At 38.7% G+C, this 19264-nt stretch overlaps 1 protein-coding gene across 6 annotated transcripts in view; it reads left to right on the top strand.

The window, feature by feature from the left end:
- The window catches only part of CREB5 (cAMP responsive element binding protein 5), a 255993-nt gene that overhangs the window by 35056 nt on the left and 201673 nt on the right, over positions 1-19264 (top strand). For 4 of the 6 annotated variants that reach the window (XM_064674167.1, XM_064674143.1, XM_064674158.1 and 1 more), the window contains 3 exons: positions 7623-7694; positions 9942-10035; positions 18489-18610. In XM_064674167.1, coding sequence (XP_064530237.1) covers positions 7641-7694; positions 9942-10035; positions 18489-18610 — 270 coding nt within the window. In that variant the 5' untranslated portion in view covers positions 7623-7640. The remainder of the gene's footprint in view (positions 1-7622; positions 7695-9941; positions 10036-18488; positions 18611-19264) is intronic. The other 2 variants (XM_064674175.1, XM_064674184.1) reach the window with 2 other exon arrangements.

Here is a 19264-nt window from a genome sequence, read left to right as displayed (position 1 = left end):
AGCAAATATGTTTTTCCTTTAAAATGATAGATGTTAGTGGTTGTCTCTTGAAGCAAGATTTCTGCCACTTGTGTTATTGCAGTTGTTTTGCAGTTCCCCCACCTCCCTTTGAGCAGAACAATTTGTGAGATGGACAGTGACCTAAATAAGGACAGATATTATCACCATGTACATGCATCTGATCAAGGAAGTCTGAGTGTTGAAGCTTTTAAAATAATGGAGGGTCCTTTTGTGGCAGACAATTTAAAGAATTTGATCCTTTGAATCTTGCTTTAACATAGTCCATTCTTTTCTTCCCTTCCTCCTTTTCTTTCCTTTCCTCCTTTTCCTCTCTTTCCTCCCTTTCCTCTCTTTCTTCCCTTTCCTCCTTTTCTTCCCATTTCCTCCCTTCCCTTTCCTCCCTTCCCTCACTTCTTCCCATTCCTTCCTTTCCTTCTTCCCCTTTTCTCCACTTCCTCCCCCTTTTTCCTTCTCTTCTCCCTCCTCTATTTCTCTCCATTCTTCCTTCCTCCCCTCCCTTCCAAGACCCTCAAGTCTAACTTAGTCTCCTAACATGAGCACTTAAATTAAACATCTGATGATAAAGGACAACGACAGTATTTGTTCATGTTGAGATAAACACAGCATTAGATGCTGTTTGACTACCCATAGACACAGGACATTCTTCCTAACATTTGTCATTGTAGGTCCATAGACCCAGATACTGGGTTTACTTCAGTAGGTCTGGATTAGCTGTTGAATTTCCAGCACTGGAAATCAGAAAAACTGCACATAGGGAAAATGGAGAAGTGCTACAGGAATGGTTTCTGTCTGCTGGTGTGCAAAATGTTGTTTTTGAATAATGCCTTTCCTTTCCCTTACATTACCACAGCTTGTGCTGCTGCATGTTCTGTTAAGCAAACCTCAGTGCTGTCAGTGAGGTTGCAGTCTGGTCTCTCATGTCATTTTAGACTTGTAACTAGGGAGAGCAGGTATTAGAGCTATTCTGCAAATGCCATCAGTGGGGGACAGTTCCAGAGCTACAAACCTGGGCCGCATCCAGGTTAGGCTGGCCCTGTTTGGCCAATCACAGAGTGCAAAATAACCATATTATTCTCAAAGTGTTTTTCCAGAGTTGAAGTAATAGCCATCTTGCCCTATAAAGATCTGAGTTCTCCTATAGAATATTTCTGTGCTGAGATAACTTACATGAACTGTTTTCAAAAGTGCTAGGTGTTGGTTTTTTGTATTTTCTGTGTGTGTTTTTGTTTTACTCTCACTCTTCACCTCTATTCTCCTATGTTAATTTTTTTCTTCTGTGGCCTGTGCTTAATAACCCCATGGCTATTTCTGTAAAACACCAAATCCTTTTGCACTATAGCAAGTAAATCCATGATGGGTTTCCTATAGTGAAATGGGGAGTCCAAGAAATGTAATCATTTAGACTCATGCATTTCTTCTAGACTTGAAATACAGCTCTATGCAGTGCAGAGGACAAATCGTGCCCTCTACCAAATACTTGCATGGGTGATATACGGTGTTGAGCTCTCACACTGCTGCTATGTGGAAAGGCAGTAGGTCATCCACTTTCTATTTTGAGTTTCTTTTGCAGAGGTATCCTTTTACTCCCTTCCTCTTCCTCAACCCGGTCCTCAGTGTTTGCAGTCTTTACTTCTACTGTCTTTCTCTTTTCTATTTCCACTGGCGGCTCCTTGCCCCTAGTCCCTTTGTGGTTCTTCCTCTCCTTACTTCCTCCACTCCTTAATTCTGGAGTTTTACAAACTTCATTCTTGTTCCATTTTGAAATTTCCTGTCTTTGCCCCTTACTTTTTTAGTTATGCCCAGGCAGCTATGCTCTTTCTTTGGAAGAAAACAGCTCTGCATAAGCAGAAGAAAGCCAGAAGGCAGCTATTTGGCTTTCTTTGATAACAGAAACAGTGAGGTTTAGCAGCCAAATACTGAGTTGGGGGATCAAAAACTCTTCTCCCTCAGCTTATTTGAAGGTAAATGGATATATTTGTAAGAGAGATGTGGAACAAAACCTTAGGACTGCTGGGGAGCCTTCTCGGCACTGGATTCTGTTTAGGCAGGCAATAAGCAAAACAAGTGGCCATTTAAAAAGGAACTGGGGTGTTTGGCAGCACAAAGCAAGAATCCTTTTCTTACTGTTCTCAAACGATCCTGAAGCATGCCAGTGGCCAGCGACTTCACAGATGCCAGCCACAGGGAAAAGACTGAAGGAAGGCTGCTTGCTGTTGAGGCAATTCACACATCAACTACTTTTTGAGAGCCCTCAGCTCTGCCTAAAAATTTATGGGGCTCTCTTCTTTTAAAACAATTGAGTAAAGGCCCAAGCTAAGTGTTTTTCCACATATAAATGTCATAAATGCAATCACAAAAACTTCACTGGAGTACCAGTGAGGGCTCAAGCCCCAGCTCAAATGTGCATCGTATTAAAGTCCTTCTTAGGGACTCCAGACATAAATTGCTTTCCAGCATCCAGAACCATTTGGAAATGCTTTAATCCTGAAACCAGGGGGTTTCTAATGGAAATGCTGACAGACCCGTCATTGTAGCAGCTGAAGCAGGCAGGGCTGTGATAATGAGCCCTGTATGTGTGCATGTGGAAAGCATGATGCAAGTTCAGAAAACAAGCGCTTCCACTGAAAAGCCCATGCTGACGAAAAACACCACGCACCGTTTCAGCACAACGGTACTTAAAATTGACTTTGCTCATGCAAGTATGTATTGCTCAACCATAGGCATTAACCCTGTGTGTATTACACTTCCAAAACCAACAAGTCGTAATAGCATTTCTAATAATACTCTAATTATCTATAAATAACACTGTACTGAATAGCCTCGACTAGCAGTTTAAAATGCTGCATAAACTGATGGGAGTCTTTACTATTCACAAGTGGAGTTTAACCACGTCTCCTCTCACTTTTTAAACATTGTGCCCATGACCCTAAAAAACAGGTGATGCTTCATTTATTGCTCATGTCTCTGCATACTGCTGCTAACGCCAGCAACTGTATATTTTGTACTTGTATTTGGAAATCTCAGTGACCTTGGTTACACCAGGCTGAAGAAACCTGTCTTGCAAGCATGTGCCCAGGTGATTAATTTCAACGAACAGGTTACTTGTAAGAGTGTAATTACTCACTTGTGCGAATGGCAGGATGGGTGCATTGACCTGTATTAGACACATTGTAGTATACACCTCCCCATCAGTTCTTTTCCCCTGTTAATCAGAGGCCTGAAAACCCTGCAACATTTAGACAGCTTGAGGTTGAAGGCTGAAATGTCACTTTTAAAAGAGGGTTAAAAAGGTCGCACAGCTGCAAATAATAATAGCCCAATGAAAATCAGATTCTTACTGCAGCCCACTTCAAGAATAACATTGAAACAGGAAACAAGCCTGCTTGATGTTTTTACCAGTATGGCAGTAAGATTACTGCTGAGTTTAAAAAGGAGGAGAGAGAGACAGAAAGGAGCATGCTTTCTTGGTATTAGACGTTAGAACTGTTTTTCTGGTTCAGAAAGGATGATCCCGGGGCTCTACAAAATCTCCTCGAGGAGCCGGAGGACATGGGGTACTTTCCTCTGAATGCTGCTGAGAGGAGATGTACTTTGTTGCTGTGTTCTGAGGGTGGTTTCGTTTCTTTTGTTTGCTTTTTATTTCTTTGTTATGTTCTTGCATTCCTTGCTGTGGGCTTCAGTTTTATTAATTATAGTAAGAACTCTTTAGAAGAATCTTATTGAAAAATCAAGGAATAGAAGAAAATCTTGGCTTTCTGCAGAACTTACTTGTTTCTCTTCCGTGTGACATGGCTTGGAGAAGTCTTTCTTTTGTGTTTTTATTTACTTCTTTTTCTAATCAGAATACCTTCACTTTTCCTGAGCAGAGTGATATTTGAGGATAATGGCAGGCTACAACAGCGTAGCAGATTTCCTCACTTACACGTTCTGCCAATAAGGCTCTTTACATGGTCACAATAGGGCAATAAATGCTGACAGATGTTGTTAACATGTCTATTAAAATTCAGCCCCCTTTTCTGCTGCATAATGCCTATTGTTAATAATATCAGAACTAATGCTGACATATCAATATTAGTGTTTGCTTGTATTTATAATCCTTTGTTTCTTCAAAGAGGTCACAAAGTTGCAATAAATTAAGCTATTGATAACAGACCGAAAAAATGCAGACCTGAGCAATTTTTTAACTTTACAGTTATGAATTTGTCTGATATTCTTCATGTGCATTAATTGCAGCAGTTATAGGTAGTACTACAAGAGTTCCATGAGTGTAACTTAAATTTTTAAGATCCCAAAGGTTAATAAGCACCCTAATTTAGATGGAAAAGCTGCTGTGATTTATTTTTATTAGGTGAAGCCAAAATGTTGCCATTGGTTGCGTTATTTCCTTCCTTCACCTGCACACAGTGTGGAAAAAGAAGATGTGGAATGTGTGGCCCAGCAACACACGTGAGACATGTGAAGAGAAGTGTGTGCCAGAGGCTGTGTGCAGCTGTCTATACCCCGGGCTGAAGGATGGGAGATGCATGCCTGCATCTTGAAAAGGATGCCGTGCAAGATGTGCTGTGCACAACCAGAACACCTCTGTTGCTGAAAGCCCCCACCCTGCTGCAAACCCGGGGTGAGACCCTGTGTTGCTTGTGCATCTGTAGCTCTTGCAGGGCTCAGCAGGATTGAGGCATGCAGAAGGTTCACACTCACAGCCCAGACTTTCAGCTGCTTGTTTCTAGTCAACATTCGAGCATAAAGCTGGAATTGCTGCCACACAATAACCAAGCACCAGACAACCTTTCAAAAATTGTAGGCAGCAGACAGCTTCTTTCATTCATGTACTGTTGTAAGACAGTCAATAGTACCGCAGTCTCAACTGCGGTGATAGCATCACATGTGAACACAAATTCTGCATGGGGCAATTTGTCTTGAGGGCACTGTTCTGCCTGGTAACATGTAATATGGGTTAAGTTTTGCTAGACAGTAGTGCAGGTGATACAGCTATTCTGGATTATTACTTTTTTTAAGTTTAGTGTCTGCAAAGAATGATTCTCATGGGAACAAGCATTTGCTTGTACTTTTGTGGAAACAGTTAGATGTTGAATCTGATACCTTTTCCTAGTACTGAGAATAAACACCAAGTTCATGTTTTCCTGGAGCTGATGCTCACGCTCAGGATTCTACTTCTAATCTAGTATATTACTTAGGTGCTTAGCCTGTGCTTATCTATCTAGATAACCTTGAGAATCATTTAATTTTTATCAGAGCATACACTGACAGATTCAGGTATTAAAGCTCAAGCTCAGGGTGAGGAGTCTTAGGCTTGCAATATTCAATAAGAAAACAAACTCCAAATAATTCCTGGTAATGTTTTGAAATCCACTTGGACGCTTGGGACCAGAATTGTTACTATCTTGTTTTCTTTAACTGCGTCTCATCTGTTGTTCTGCTATTGAAAATACCGTTGTCACTGTCCCCTGAGGAGGGGAGAAAGGGGTAACAGAAACCTTTGGCAGTGCTTCAGTTGCAGGAGTAATTGAGATATTAGATAAAGCCTTTCATTATTCACACGTAGCTTTTCATTTTTTTCTTCTTTCTGTGAAAAGGTCTTTAGGAAAGACAACATCCCGGGGTTACATCCCATAAATAAAGGTATATTTAAAAATCAAACTTAGTTGGAGGTTTTGGTTTTGTTTTGGAGGGGGTTTGTTTGTCTAGTTTGTCTGCTGCTTGTTTCTTTCAGACAGGATAGCATAATTTAGAGTATTTTTATGGCTTCATCTCTGAAGTGCTTGTCTCTGCACAGTCTGGAACTGAAATAACTGAAATTAGAAGTAATTTGACACCTTTAGTTATTTTAGTATATGAACATACTCTTTCATTTCTGATTATGAGTATCCTATTTCAGTTTAACATAGCTGTAAGTTAAATCAAAACAGGATATGAATAATCTTAAAGGAGTAAATTAGGTACAATTTTAGTTATTTCAGTTCTAGCCTTCTGTGCATACATGGTTAGTCCTGAGTTAGGGTCTTTCTTGACATCTGATTGTATGTGGTGCAATAAATCACTTGGCTCAGGCCTGATGTTGGTGGAGATGCCCACATCGTGAAGATCAGTTGACGCTTATTATCACCTTTAGGGAGTAGTGTCCTTGTGAAAGTTAAAGGGCAAATAAAAGTAGAAATTCTTCACTTCTGGATGCTTCTTCTATGAGTCTGTGGAGTCAGATAAAAAGTGGGGTTTATTTATGTTACAAGTAGGAAAATATCCTGTCAGGCTAATGTTGTCCACCGGAATGAATTTTAATGAAAAAGAAAATGTTATCATCCAAAAGCTTTGTTTGGTTTTTGTTTGTTTGTTTTTTTCTTTGAGAACTTAGGGCAGTGAAAACAATTGCTGCAAGTACAGGTCTGGCTGATGTTCAGGTTAATGATGTATTTATTGTTTGCAAGGGATGGGAGCAACTCTTCTGAAAAAAGAGCTTTCTGTCAAGTGTAAGTGTCCTGATAATAGGAAGCAATGAATTGTGTTTTTAAAAATTACAGTGGAGTTGTGTAACTTTAGCAGCTGTCCTTCTGCAGATTTTTGTAGTTTTGAAATCACAATCTGCTTCTCCATAAAGATATTTCTCTTTAGTTCATGAAAAAATTTATACAAACACCACCTGGGTATTTTTCTAAGTGGGGCTGTGGGGAGGTTGAATTTTAAGGGATTTCAGGTAATCTGAAAGCAGAAGTCACATGTAGTGCTTTAAGGTGTGTCAGCCACTACATTCTAGCTGGTAATAACAGTTGCACCAAAGGGCTCAAAACATTTCCGAAACAAATGACTTATTTATTTTACATCCTAGAATGTTACTAAAAAAAATTATTAGTGTTTTTTTTCTGGTCAGGGACACTGCTCTAATACTGACCCAAATTCAGCTGTGTGTTCTGAGGGTGAATGTTTCATCCTTTGGTTTTATTCAAGACTCAGGAACTTTCTCCCAGGGTTTAGTTGAGGGTTACAGGACTGGAACTGCTATGGGGAAGTTCAGTTTTAGACAAAATTTCACTTCTCAAGCTCCTGAGGATCTAGTTGACCTTTTAAAGGATGGGGATGCACAATTACCTTGTGTGTATAGAGAGATATATGTAATGTATTTAAGTTATTAATATCAGACAGTATGGATTCAGAACTTCAATAAGTGGGTTTTTTTCTCAGAAGTAATGTAGACGTCTGGTTTTAATGTAGTTCAGCAGGAACTGAAGGAGGAAAGGTAAAAACCTTTAATTCAAGATATTTCTGAGCAGACACGGTCTTATCTAATAACAACACTGAACATATGCTATTTTCTGAGGCAGATTTCTGCTGTGAAAGCTGAACATTTTTTTTTCTTTCCTCAAAGTAAATATGTGCTCAGGAAGGTTAATAAGAACTTAGACTACAGGGAGACTGCTGAATATTAGCAAAATTAGTACTCTGAGGATGAAAACTTTGTTCTGGTCTGTTTTTGGAGTTTGAAATAAAAGCATAAACCATGACGACTGTATGTTGCATGCCTGTGTGAAGTTTAGAACTTATATATTCATAGGTTCCCTTTCTTTCCCCCTCCCCCTTTTAACATGTAGATTTATGAGGAATCAAAGATGAACTTGGAGCAGGAGAGGCCTTTTGTCTGCAGTGCCCCAGGCTGCTCACAGGTGAGTGGAGTCAGCGGTGATATTAATTGAGTCCTCAGCACTAGCTCTGGCTTGTATAATGCCTCCTGATATTTTAACACATGTCTAATAATAATATGTGTGTCAGGGTTTTGTTTGGTGGTTTGTTTTTTTTTTTTTAAGTCCTTCTCCCCCTCAATTCCTTCCTTTCCCACAAGACATTATTACAAAATATTTCAAGCAAATACAACAGCCAGTCAAAACTGAGTCAGTACAAGTGCTTCTAAATCTGCTTCTGTGCCTTCTTTCATCCCCAAGCCTAACGTTTCAAGCCAGGTATTGCAAATTCCTTTAATGACTAGCAAGAGAGAACACACTAGGCAGGGCACATTTGTCTGTCTTCTGCTTAGAGGTATGATGGAATATATTATTCTTGTTATTGGATGTAGTAACCCTCCTGATTTTTTCTGTTTTAAATACTTAAATACACTGATATCTTATTAGCTGCTGCTTATTTATTTATTTATTTAGGATCTTTAAGACATCTTCCTACTAAATATTTTCTACAGAAAACGCAGCCAGTAGATAAATTTTGCCCCAGGATGGACATTTGGGATTCCTGTCCTGTTGACTGGTGGTCTGCCCTGTGTCTCTGGGGGTATAATCTGACCTGTAACATTAGATGTCTAATAAGCTTAAAAAACCTGAAGTGACAAGGATTTCACCTGCCGAGATTTGAATTGGGGTTTATGTGGTTTTTTGGTGATTTTGCAGTGGTGAGGGAAGTTCCCCCGAGCACATCAATGAGGGAAGTTCCATGTGTGGCACTTTTGACCCTAATTTGGTTTAGTGACAAGAGTTTGTGATTAAAATCTTCAGGCAAGGGCATCTTTTGGGCTTGTGCCACAGGGTTCCTGTATGCATCTATTTTAAGCGATTTTGTTTGGCACTGTGGGGAGGCTGAATTTTAAGGGATTTCAGGTAATCTGTAAGCAGAAGTCACATGCAGTGCTTTAAGGTGGGTCAGCCACTACATTCTTGCTGGGATTTCTTTCTTCTTCTATTTTGTTCCTCCAGAGAATTCATTGCCATTATTTATGTTGCTTTGTCTATGGGCTTAGAGAGATTCTCAGAAGGTGTAACGTAAGGCAACTGTCTAAACTATAGTCACAAGCACAGTCACTTAGCCAAGAGTATATTGTGTTGAAAACTTTAGGTCCCTTTAACTCCGTTGCCTTTTTTTTTCTTTATTTTTTGTTGTTGTTGTTGTTATGATCTCCTATGTACTTGTTGATTTAAAAACCTGCTTTAAATTTTTTCCCCCCCTCAAGCCTCAGTGATACAACTTTTGGCCTTTGCTGGTCCTGAAATAATCCTGTTAAAACTATTACAGTAGCAAAGATCTGTGTATGATCATTCTGATGAAGGAAACTTCACAGAACCAGTCTGCTCTTTGAGCCCAAGTGTACAAGTGCTTGAGCATTTATTCAAGCTTATCTCTTTTTCATCTTGTTAAAAAAAAAGCTATTTGTTGTAGATGTCTGTTATTGGACTAAAAACAAACTTAGCACACTGATTAGCTTCTTACAAAGAACATCCCTCCACCTTCTCTCCTTGACTAAGGAAAAGAATTTAATTTAGTGTCATAAAGGGTCATAATGAGTTGCTATAAAACTTAGCACCATTGCTTTGCCACTTTGAATCAAGTTAAAGTATCAGACATTTCCAAAATTAAAACCACATTCTGCCTGAATACTTTTGGGTAGGGAAAAGCTGGCTTATTTGATTATTTTTATTGCTGTTCATCAGATATAGGTTGCAGAAAGACACAAAAGCAGAAAAATCCAGTAGTGATTTAAGATTTGCCTTATTACTTAGCATTTGCCGTGGGCTAAGAGCACACACAGCAGCAGCTATCACAGATCCTCAGACACGTGGTGACTTGTGAGACTGTGGTAGCTGGAGACCCTTAGAATCCAAAACTTGATCTGCAGTTTTTTCAAGCAAATGCATGACACCTTATGGTTTTCCTTTCCAGAGAGCACGGCAGCAAATACGTTTCTAAATCAAATACCATTATTTGTTACTCATACTCACTTGCATTTTCAAATATTCTGTTTCCTGTGCCATGTGGACACATTTCTAGCTGGATAAATTTCTTTCTCTCTCATTTTTGAAATTCTGTCCAATGCCAAAAGTTTGTTAGAGAATTAAATTCTTCTTTTTTTTTTTTTCTCTTTTTTTCTCTCTCTCTTTCTCTCTCTCTCTCTCTCTGTGTTTGCCTGACAGCGTTTTCCAACAGAGGATCATCTGATGATTCACAGGCACAAACATGAAATGACTTTGAAGTTTCCTTCAATAAAAACAGATAATATGTTATCAGGTAAGAAGACATGAATTCAAGAGTCAAGATAACTATTCAGATGATGTTGAAAGCATGACTCCTACCAGAAAGCTACTGGCAAATTGCCTCCAAGATTGGTTTTAAAAAGCCCCAGCTCCAGTTAAATAATAAGTAAAGATGGAATAAGCTAGAATGCATATCTTTGAACAAAAGGACATTTACCATTCTTATGCCTCCATACACATTTGGCATGAGAGGGAAAGAAATTGTTGAACCTCAGCCATGCTGGCAGCTCTATCATTGATTCTCGTGTCAACATGCCAATGAAATATAGGCACTTAAGTGCGTGTCATCTGGGAGCCCAGCAGTCAGTGTGTAAATGAAGTGAATTTTGCTGTTCCTGTAAGACTGGCCATTTAAGCTGGACAGGTTCACTTCAGCAACTGGAACAGGCCACACTGTACAAGCCACCTTTATGGTGACTCAAAAACTGCCCACTGTAAATAGCCACAACCAGAAAGGTAAACCACTGGGTAATATCCAGTACCTTTTCCCCTGAAGTGCATCTCTCTCTGCACTACCCCCATCATACACAGGGGTTTTTTGGTATTAGGTGCAATTACACCCTTTAGTTTCTTATGTAGTATTTTTCTTACACTATCTTTTCACACTCTTGTCTGTGTAACTACACATCGATGACTTGCTGGCCTTCACTGAGTGCTGGGTAATGTCAAGCTAGCCTTGACCTCTTCTCTCCTCTCCTATTCCCTTTCCTACTGTTTATTCTATGGGCAATAGTAATGGATTATTTAGAATAATATCACTAGGATTTTTCAGGTTTCAAAGTAATTGCAGAAAAAAACCTCTATGATGCAAATGTGTGTGTGGATGTTCACCAGCATTTGATATTTATCTTTTGCAATGGGGTTCTTCAAGATAAATTGTACCATTTTAGGTGCAAATATGTAATGATTAAAGGGTCTCCAGCAGAGTAACTCTTTTATGCTAATCATAGTTAGGTAACAATGGTTTGCAAATATTTGATTTAGGATTTTTTTGTTGTTGTTGGGACTCTAGGCACCAGTGATAATGAGACAGACTTTATCCCAAATAGAGTTTATTTTGCTTTTACATTTGAAAATGCCATAGCGGACTAAGTTTAGAAAGAAACAGTACACAGCATGTTGAAGAGTAGGACTTGTAAAGTACCTGCATGCCAGCTATGCCTGCAGAATCCTATGTTTGCAAGCACAAGTGAGAAAATGCTGCTTTTCCATTTCACTGTGTCCTTTGGCAGTGAAACTATTCAAAGATGTCTGTGCTGTGGGCACATTCACCCTGTGCAAGTGCTGGCTTTTGATAAAACTTTCTGTTAGGCAAGACTTTTGTTCGAGTGCAGTTTCTAAGAAGTCTATTCTGTCATGAGGAGTCCCCTGAGTAGAGTAGCTCCTTTTGAGTTTGGTAACTTCTATGATTTAACTGTCCTGCTCCTTCCAATGGCTTGTTTTCCCAGCCATTGTATGACTGTCTTCCAGCACTACCACCAGTACTGGGCCCTCTAAACCTGCAGTTAGCCAACAGTATATACTAATGCAGAATTTTCTGGCCAGAAAGACTTCAAGATTACCTCTAAGGGATGTATTCTTTGAGCTTCGTGTATGACAGTGCTCTGTGGTAGTGAAAGAGTATACATGTTCTCAAAGACTGTGGCAAATGTGCCTGACTGTAATGGCCTGACAACTTTGTGCTGCTGCGTATTGAATTCTCTTTTTGTATTTGTTTGCTGGATTTGTTTGGCATTTTGCAATCCTTACTCTGGAAGCATCATAGATCATCTACTCTCTTCAGGGAGACATTGAAAAATAGTTGTTTCATTACCCACCGAAACCCTGGGGAAATCTAAATACCTTAAAGTTTAAGATGTTTTATTCTTAGATTTCATAATGAAAAATTAATGATATATGGGAAGAAGAAACAGACTTTTCTCTTAAACATTTGTCTTCATGTCTTCCTTGTTTTTTGCATTTTTGCTTATTTGACTTTTTTTAAAATTTTTTCTGTCGTCAGTAGCTTCAAAGAACTGCAGCGCCAATTGCCCTTTAATAAGCCAGGTGCAGTGTTATGTTAGTTGTTTTTTCTTTCCCCCCCTTTTTCCCAAGCTGCCTGGAAGTCAGACTTTTTTGGTTTTTTTTTCCAGTACATTGTATACTATCTTTTAATTTGTTGTATTTAATTTATTCATTATTAGCAACTAATCATGAGAAATAATGGCCCGTACGCTTTCAGTTAGACATTAGAATTATCTACCTTGTTTCAAGAGATAGCTTAATCCCCAGTCTGGGATTGGTATAATATCAGTAATATTTAATGCACACTGAACATGTTTTCTATAAAGTGTTACTGGAAGTAGAGACTTAAATTGAGGAGCTGTTGGTCTTGTACCAACATGACATTTTAGAAACTGAGAAAATATGGCTTGGGAAGAAGGAACTAGTTTTTTGTGCGAAATCTATGTTGAGGTCCGAAGTATGAATTTCCAAGGGAGAGATAAAATTGTGTTACATGTAAAGTTATATGTTGTTATGTAGGTGGGGTCAGTGTTTAATAAACAGTGTTTCATGACCTGATCAAAAGTATTGGTTCTATCAGGTATGTCTGTCCAAGAGCTTCCTTGTTATCAACTAGCTCCACTATATTTTCTACTATTTTTCTTCATGCTGGCTTAAGAAGAACAAGCTATATTAAATCTAGTGACTCTTGAGCCAGTTCAGAAACTCCAGATACGTGCTTACACTAAACAGCTGTTCTGTTCTGTGGCTGTGTAAATGGAAGGGATGTCTGCTAGAGGCATTTCATTAAAATGCAAGTGATCTTTGTTGGATAACTTGACATTACAATTCTTTTTAAAGAATCTTTTAAAATGAATGTTATTTGTTCCTTTTTGTGGATGCATTTTATTTTTTTTGTTAGAAAGTCTTGTTGTAAGTATGGATAGAGAATCGTTGATATTTTCCATTTCCATCTTTCCAGCCAAAAAAGGCTGTTTGAGATAACACGGAATATCTCGTGTAAGTTTTTCATGCTAGTCATCATTGCAGGCAACTTTGTAGTTAGATTGACTGAAATAGATGCCATCTCTTCATTTTTGTGCTAACTGAACATTCATTGCATTGCCTTGAAACTCTGTGGTTTCTTGTATGTCAAAACTTTTGCGTTTAAACACCTAAATATTAATGTCTATGGAATAGATTGTTCCCTCCAGGTAAGTACTAAAAGCCTTGTGGAACTGAACTTTGGGAGCTGGGGATTATCTGCATAGAAACCCTTTTTCTTCTTCATTCTATTTACTGAAGTCCAATCCTCTAGAGTTTTGGTGTTGAAGCCTACTTTGGAGACAGAAGTAGTCTTCTCTAGATGAAAAAAAGTGCATGTGCTAAAGGTAGTACAAATGTATTCCTTTTCCCAGGTAATGCCTGTGTCAGTGAGGTAGCTTCTGTCCTCCTTGGTTGGCTTAATTTTTTTCTCCTTGTAGTTTACACAGACAGGGTTATCTAGGCATGAATTTTGTGGAGTGCAAAATTATTGGGTATAAGGACCAATACGGTTGTTTGATTTCTTGTTTGATTTCTTGTTTGCTTTCTTGTTTGCTTTCTTGTTTGCTTCTGTGTCTCTTGCTTTACCAAAATGAAATGATAAGTCTTCTAACATTCTACTGGTCAGGTTCGGAGTGACCAGAAGACTGTAAAAATTTATTGTACCCAGTATGTGCACCCCCTTGGAAAGTCCAACCAGTGCTTTAAACAATACATTATAAAGCAGTAAAATTCTTCGTAGCCTTGATCTGAGTGGAGGCAGTTTCACCATTTATGCCTAGGTGCACCTCTTCTTTCTCTCTGGTTTTGATCACCTGTTTGAGGTGTTATGATCTTGAGCTTCTCAGCATACTTGGGTAGGAACCTGCTAAATCAATGAAGAAACTTTTTTTAATTTCTCAGAACATTCCCCTGTCCTTGTGGCTGCTTGAAGGGCAGCACTTCGATTTTCCATGTTAGCCCTATTACTCTGACTTTGTTATTGTTGTATGAAAGTACAACACAGGCAAGTGTATAACTTAAACAGACCCCACAGCTGAACAAGCCGAATGGCTGTTATTACTGCACATCAGACTAAACATTTTTTTTTTTTTGAAAGAAAGATGAAGAATCAAGTTACACACTTGGGAGCTGTGCTGTTAGGTATCTTTTACTGAAACAGAATTTTTTTTTTTAAAGAAATCTTTTTTCACATAACTGTTCTTTGGTTCTCCAGGGTTTTTAAAACTGGTATCATGCTTTAAAGTTTTCTTCTATGTTTTGAGGGATGACACTCAAGAATTCAAGGTAGTTTTATAAAACACATTCTGGGTGAGTCAAGTAAACTTTCTATAGAGCAAGCTAATGTTGTGTTTCCTGAGCTGTTGTTTTGAAAACAATATATTGAGACTGAGTGTCCTTTCTGAGGTTATTTCAACTCCCACACCCTCAAAGAAACAACAACAAAGAAACCCCCATGCATTGCCAAACATTATGAGTACATAATGGAACCTTTTGAATTTACTGAAGACTTCAAATTCCTCATTACCATATAGCATAAAATTTTTAATGAGTCTGGAAAATCAGGTATCACTTCAGACATTGAGGGCAGATTTTCAAAATGGTCAGCAACCAAAACACACGGTATGTCAGGTTCTGGTCAGATTCTGATTGCTGAGTGCTTCTGAAATCCTCTCCTGTAAGATACAGTAGATTAACTTGAGATCTGCACAGATGAGACCTTTTGGACTTGCTCTGGGGCTTATATATTGTCCATTTACATTTTTGAGGTTTATTTATACTTAATGTTTCTTGCAGCCTTCCTGGTCATGACTTTGTCATCAGAGAGGCTGATTATTCGCCTGAGTAATAGGCTGAACAAAATATTTATTGCCTAGTCTGAAGCTTGACAATTTCTATGTTCAAGCTGGTGGTAAAGGTGAGATAGAAATAACTTCCTAAGTAATTATCAGATGAGAGGTTCACCTACAAAGTGAGAGTTGGCTACAGGTAGATACCTCAAAGCATAGTAAACTCGTTCTGGAGGATGGAACTAATTGAGGATGGAAAGATGTTTACACGTCTACCAAAGGGACTGGGTTGAGATGGCTGATCAGGTTTATCAGGTTAACCCAGATAAACCTGTATCCCAAGCAGCCCAATTCAAAATACATCTTGGGACATTAAATTCCTGGGCTGTATGGGTACTAGTGTGCCTGCAGGACAGCTTCCTACATTATGCACATCCTCAGCAGGAATGCTGAGTGGTGCTGGCTCTGTCTGAGTTTGGGTCCAGATGGGTCTGGCTTATCCAGTTGCTGAAGTACAACAAATTAAAGCCCCATTCTCAGTGAGACTGCAATCGTTGTGCGCACTGGTGACAGCAACAAAAACTTTATTTGTATCAACAGGGAACAGTGAGGTCAGGCACAAGATGTTGGAACTATTAATACATTTTTAAGTGCTGAGAATGACAAATATTTTATTAATTCTGGGAGACCTGAATATGTAGCTTATGCTAGGGTCTTCTTTGTGATACTATTCCCAGTTAAAACACAAAAGCTTGCCTAATTTAAGTAAAAGAATTACTGTGGTGTTGAGAGTAATTTCTTCTGCTAGTTTGCCCACCTCCTAAAGGAAAACTGGTGTTTTGTAGAGGCAAAATAGTTGGTTGCTCTAGAGCAACACAAGCTCACTGGATTTGGTAGCCCTGAAGTCCTGAAACCAGTGAGTTCAATGTTAGTGCAGTTTAACTATGTAAAGTCTCAACATTTTAAAGTCTGGATCTGTATCAGTTCTGCTCCACACAAACATAGGTTTTGTGGACTCCTGGTTTCTGTGAATGTTGAAGGATGAAGTATTTTAAGGTAAAAAGGCAGCTCTTATTTTATGTCTGACTGAGCTGGCTTCCAGAAGCTCTGTGGATGGAGTTTAGGACGGGTGGTTAGTAGTGCTTCCGCCCCATTTGGGAGGAGAGAGGAGCTGTCTGTTTTAACAAAATCTTGATGTGAATTCCTATCAGTCTGATTTGTGGATCACAGAACTACAGTAACCGTATGGGGAGACTAAGGTAGTAAATTAAGATCACCATGTCAAGATGTTGGTGGTGTAAATAGTGTCATTAATCTATCAGTTTTGATACTTCGAGATAATAAAGTAATTAACTGGAAAGTTCAATGGTAGGCAAAATTTGTTAATTTTGTGCTGCAGCAGATACACTTTCAGCACATGCAAAGAAAAGCCATTGAGGCCTTTGTGCATTTGAAGTCACATTGTTGCTCTGGGTTGCTTGTTTTTACTGTTAAAATGGATCTACTTCACTGAGATAACTTTTTTTGTCAGTCTACCATTCATTGAATAGATGCTGAATAGGTTGGGAACTTCAGCTGCATATACCTCCTCACCACCTTTTTATCCATTAAGTTGCCTTTGACCTCGTGTAGCCTGTTGTACTGATGCTTGATTTTTGGAGTAGTTGCATACTTTGATGGAAAATGACAAAGACTATGTTAGCATATTCTCTTCTGCCCTGCCCCCCAAATTCTGGGCTCAAGCAACTCTAAAAAAACCCAGGATTTTTAATTCTAGCAAAAGTGGTGCCATCAACTTCTTTATGAAATGGTAGTTTCTAATCTTGGCCATGAAATTAATACCTTCCTTATTTGGTATGGACATACCACTTCTTACAATAAAAAATTTCTTTTATTTACCTCACATTCAGATACCAACATGCCTTTTGTGTCCAAGCTTGTTTTTCTTCAAAGCAGTTGGATTGTTCACTAAAGTAACATTTAATCCTTTTTGGAAATTAAATCTATTTCTCCTGCATTTTAGTGCACTTCATTTCCAATACACACTCCAATCAAGGGTCAAAGACAACCCTGGTGTAAATCTACTGAATTCAGTGTGGTTACCCTAGAGACTTATTTGGCACTGCTTATTTGGGATATGGACCTATAAAGTGCTGAGTGTCCTCAGCTCTCATCACTGTCAGCACCTTGTCCACTCATTTCCTTATGCTGAGTTCTTGCAAGATTTTTGAATAGTCTTACAGTAGTTAGCTGTGAAAACTAATAGATAAATATATGTGCATTCCTAAACACTTGAGTTTTGTTTCCTTTAAGCTCACAAGTAGGACGCTCAAGCCAAAAGAAATAAAGCAGAATTTTAACATTAAGTACTTGCTTTTTGAGTTACATCAAGATCTTCCATCAGAAATGCCACTGAGTGTCTTCACCCTTGGATTACCTGCGAGGGTCAAATCTGGATGACCACACCTCATATAGGTGTAAATTGGTTTCGAGTGTCTTTATAATGGAGGAAGGTGATCCTCCCCCTTTGTTTCCCAGTGAAAACTGCATTTCCTTTTGTATGCCTTTCTTTTGTGCTGCCTTTTGTTTAAGGGTTGTTTAAGGTATTCTATGCTGATCATGTAAGGTACATTGTGTCAGGTAACTGCTATACGGGGGTAATATTAGAACTTGACCCAGCTTATCTAGGTGCAAGAAACCATTTTTTTTTCTTTCAGAACTCACTGAAGTGGGAAGCTCTTTTCTGAGGTCAGTATTGACCTAATATGGGAACAGGGTTTAGTATGACAGAGTTTTCATTCTTTAAGAAATGAATTACAAACCATAAGGTAATTGTCAATGACTATGCAGAAGGTGTCTGAAAACCTTGTTCCTTCTTCGGTCCCTCCTGCCAGTGGCATTAAAGAGAATCCTGTCCTTCATATTAGTTCTGAGAGGGCAAAAAATTCCTATAGATGAAGGCATTAAGGATCGTTTGACTGCAAATTTCATGGTTTGTATGTATTATCAACACTTGTAGATATAAAACACAAAAGGACACTTCTTTGTGGCCAAAGGTTATGATTTCATAGCTTTTATAAGTGTCGTTTCACTCCTCCTTCAAAAACTGTGGTAGAAGCAGAACTTCTCACTGTGGTTACCTTCATGTGTTTTGCTAAGTATGTGTGTTTTTGAGGTGGTTTTCAAACACTTGAAGGCATTAACTAGTGCACATCAGCAGCAGTTACCTGCCTACTGTGGCGCAAATGCGCATTATGGCATGCACTGTGCTTTGTTTTGCATGCAGCTATTTTTGGAGGTTTGTAGACAGTTCTAATAATTATTTACACATGTTAAGGATATGCACTTGTGTTATGTGCCCTGTGAAAAGCTATCCTGTTGTCTTTCTGGTTGAATGATGCTGCGTGGTTTCGGACACTGATGGCAAGCACTGGCTGTCTGCAATGTATAGTGTTGAAATTCAGCACTATGTGGGTTTTTTAATGATGGTGTGGTAGGGGTGGGAAGGCAAGAAGTTTAGTTATAATTTCTCTTTTCTTGGAAAACTATATAGTTGTCTTCCTCTCCTTTTAATATTAAATACCAACAATAATTTCTTGTCATATCTCAGATCAGACTCCTACACCAACACGCTTTCTGAAGAATTGTGAGGAAGTGGGCCTCTTCAACGACATCGACTGCTCCCTAGAGCACGAGTTTAGGAAGGCACAAGAAGAAGAAAACAACAAAAGGGTGAGTGTGAGCACACTGAGCCCTTCCTGCCCTTCTGATTCCTTGAAATGTCCTTTAATCTGTGTGAATGCAGATTGAGCTCTACTACCTGGTAGTAACCTTTTGGTTAGAAACTAGGTGGCACTATACATTGTGACATGCTTTTTAAACTGTTGAAGCAGTTGACAGAAATGAAACCCCCAAACCAAAAAAAAAACCCCAGCATTAAATCTCCAAAAGTGTGTACCTGTGTTTGCCAGGGTTTGATTCCAAGTTTCTGCTTTTAAGTAAACTCTAACACAAACCACACACCTCTTGAGGGAGAGGCTTGGGAAAATTATATCATCTTTGAAGTGAGGATTTCAAACTTACTCAAATATATTACAGGGAATTGTGGATTATGAAGGAGCATTTAGTTAAGAGCAAAATTTTTTTCTTGTTTTTTTTTTTTTTTTTATTCTATTCCTCCACTATTTGATGGGCCTCTGGATTTATTTGTCATCGGTACCAGCTTTACTATGTTTCTGCATTTCTCATAGTCATGTTGAGTGGGGAAATTTTGACTTCAAATACCTAGTAGATAATGTCTCCCATTTCCAATTAATGTTCTTCTGGTCCCAGTATTGCTAAATTTTTGTTGAATTATATAGGCCACTTTGTATGGGATTAAGGGTA

Source organism: Pseudopipra pipra, chromosome 1 (assembly GCF_036250125.1).
Source record: "Pseudopipra pipra isolate bDixPip1 chromosome 1, bDixPip1.hap1, whole genome shotgun sequence".
Taxonomy (NCBI): domain Eukaryota; kingdom Metazoa; phylum Chordata; class Aves; order Passeriformes; family Pipridae; genus Pseudopipra; species Pseudopipra pipra.
The sequence above is the reverse complement of the archived record's forward strand: the minus strand, read 5'-3'. Positions and strand labels throughout refer to the sequence as shown.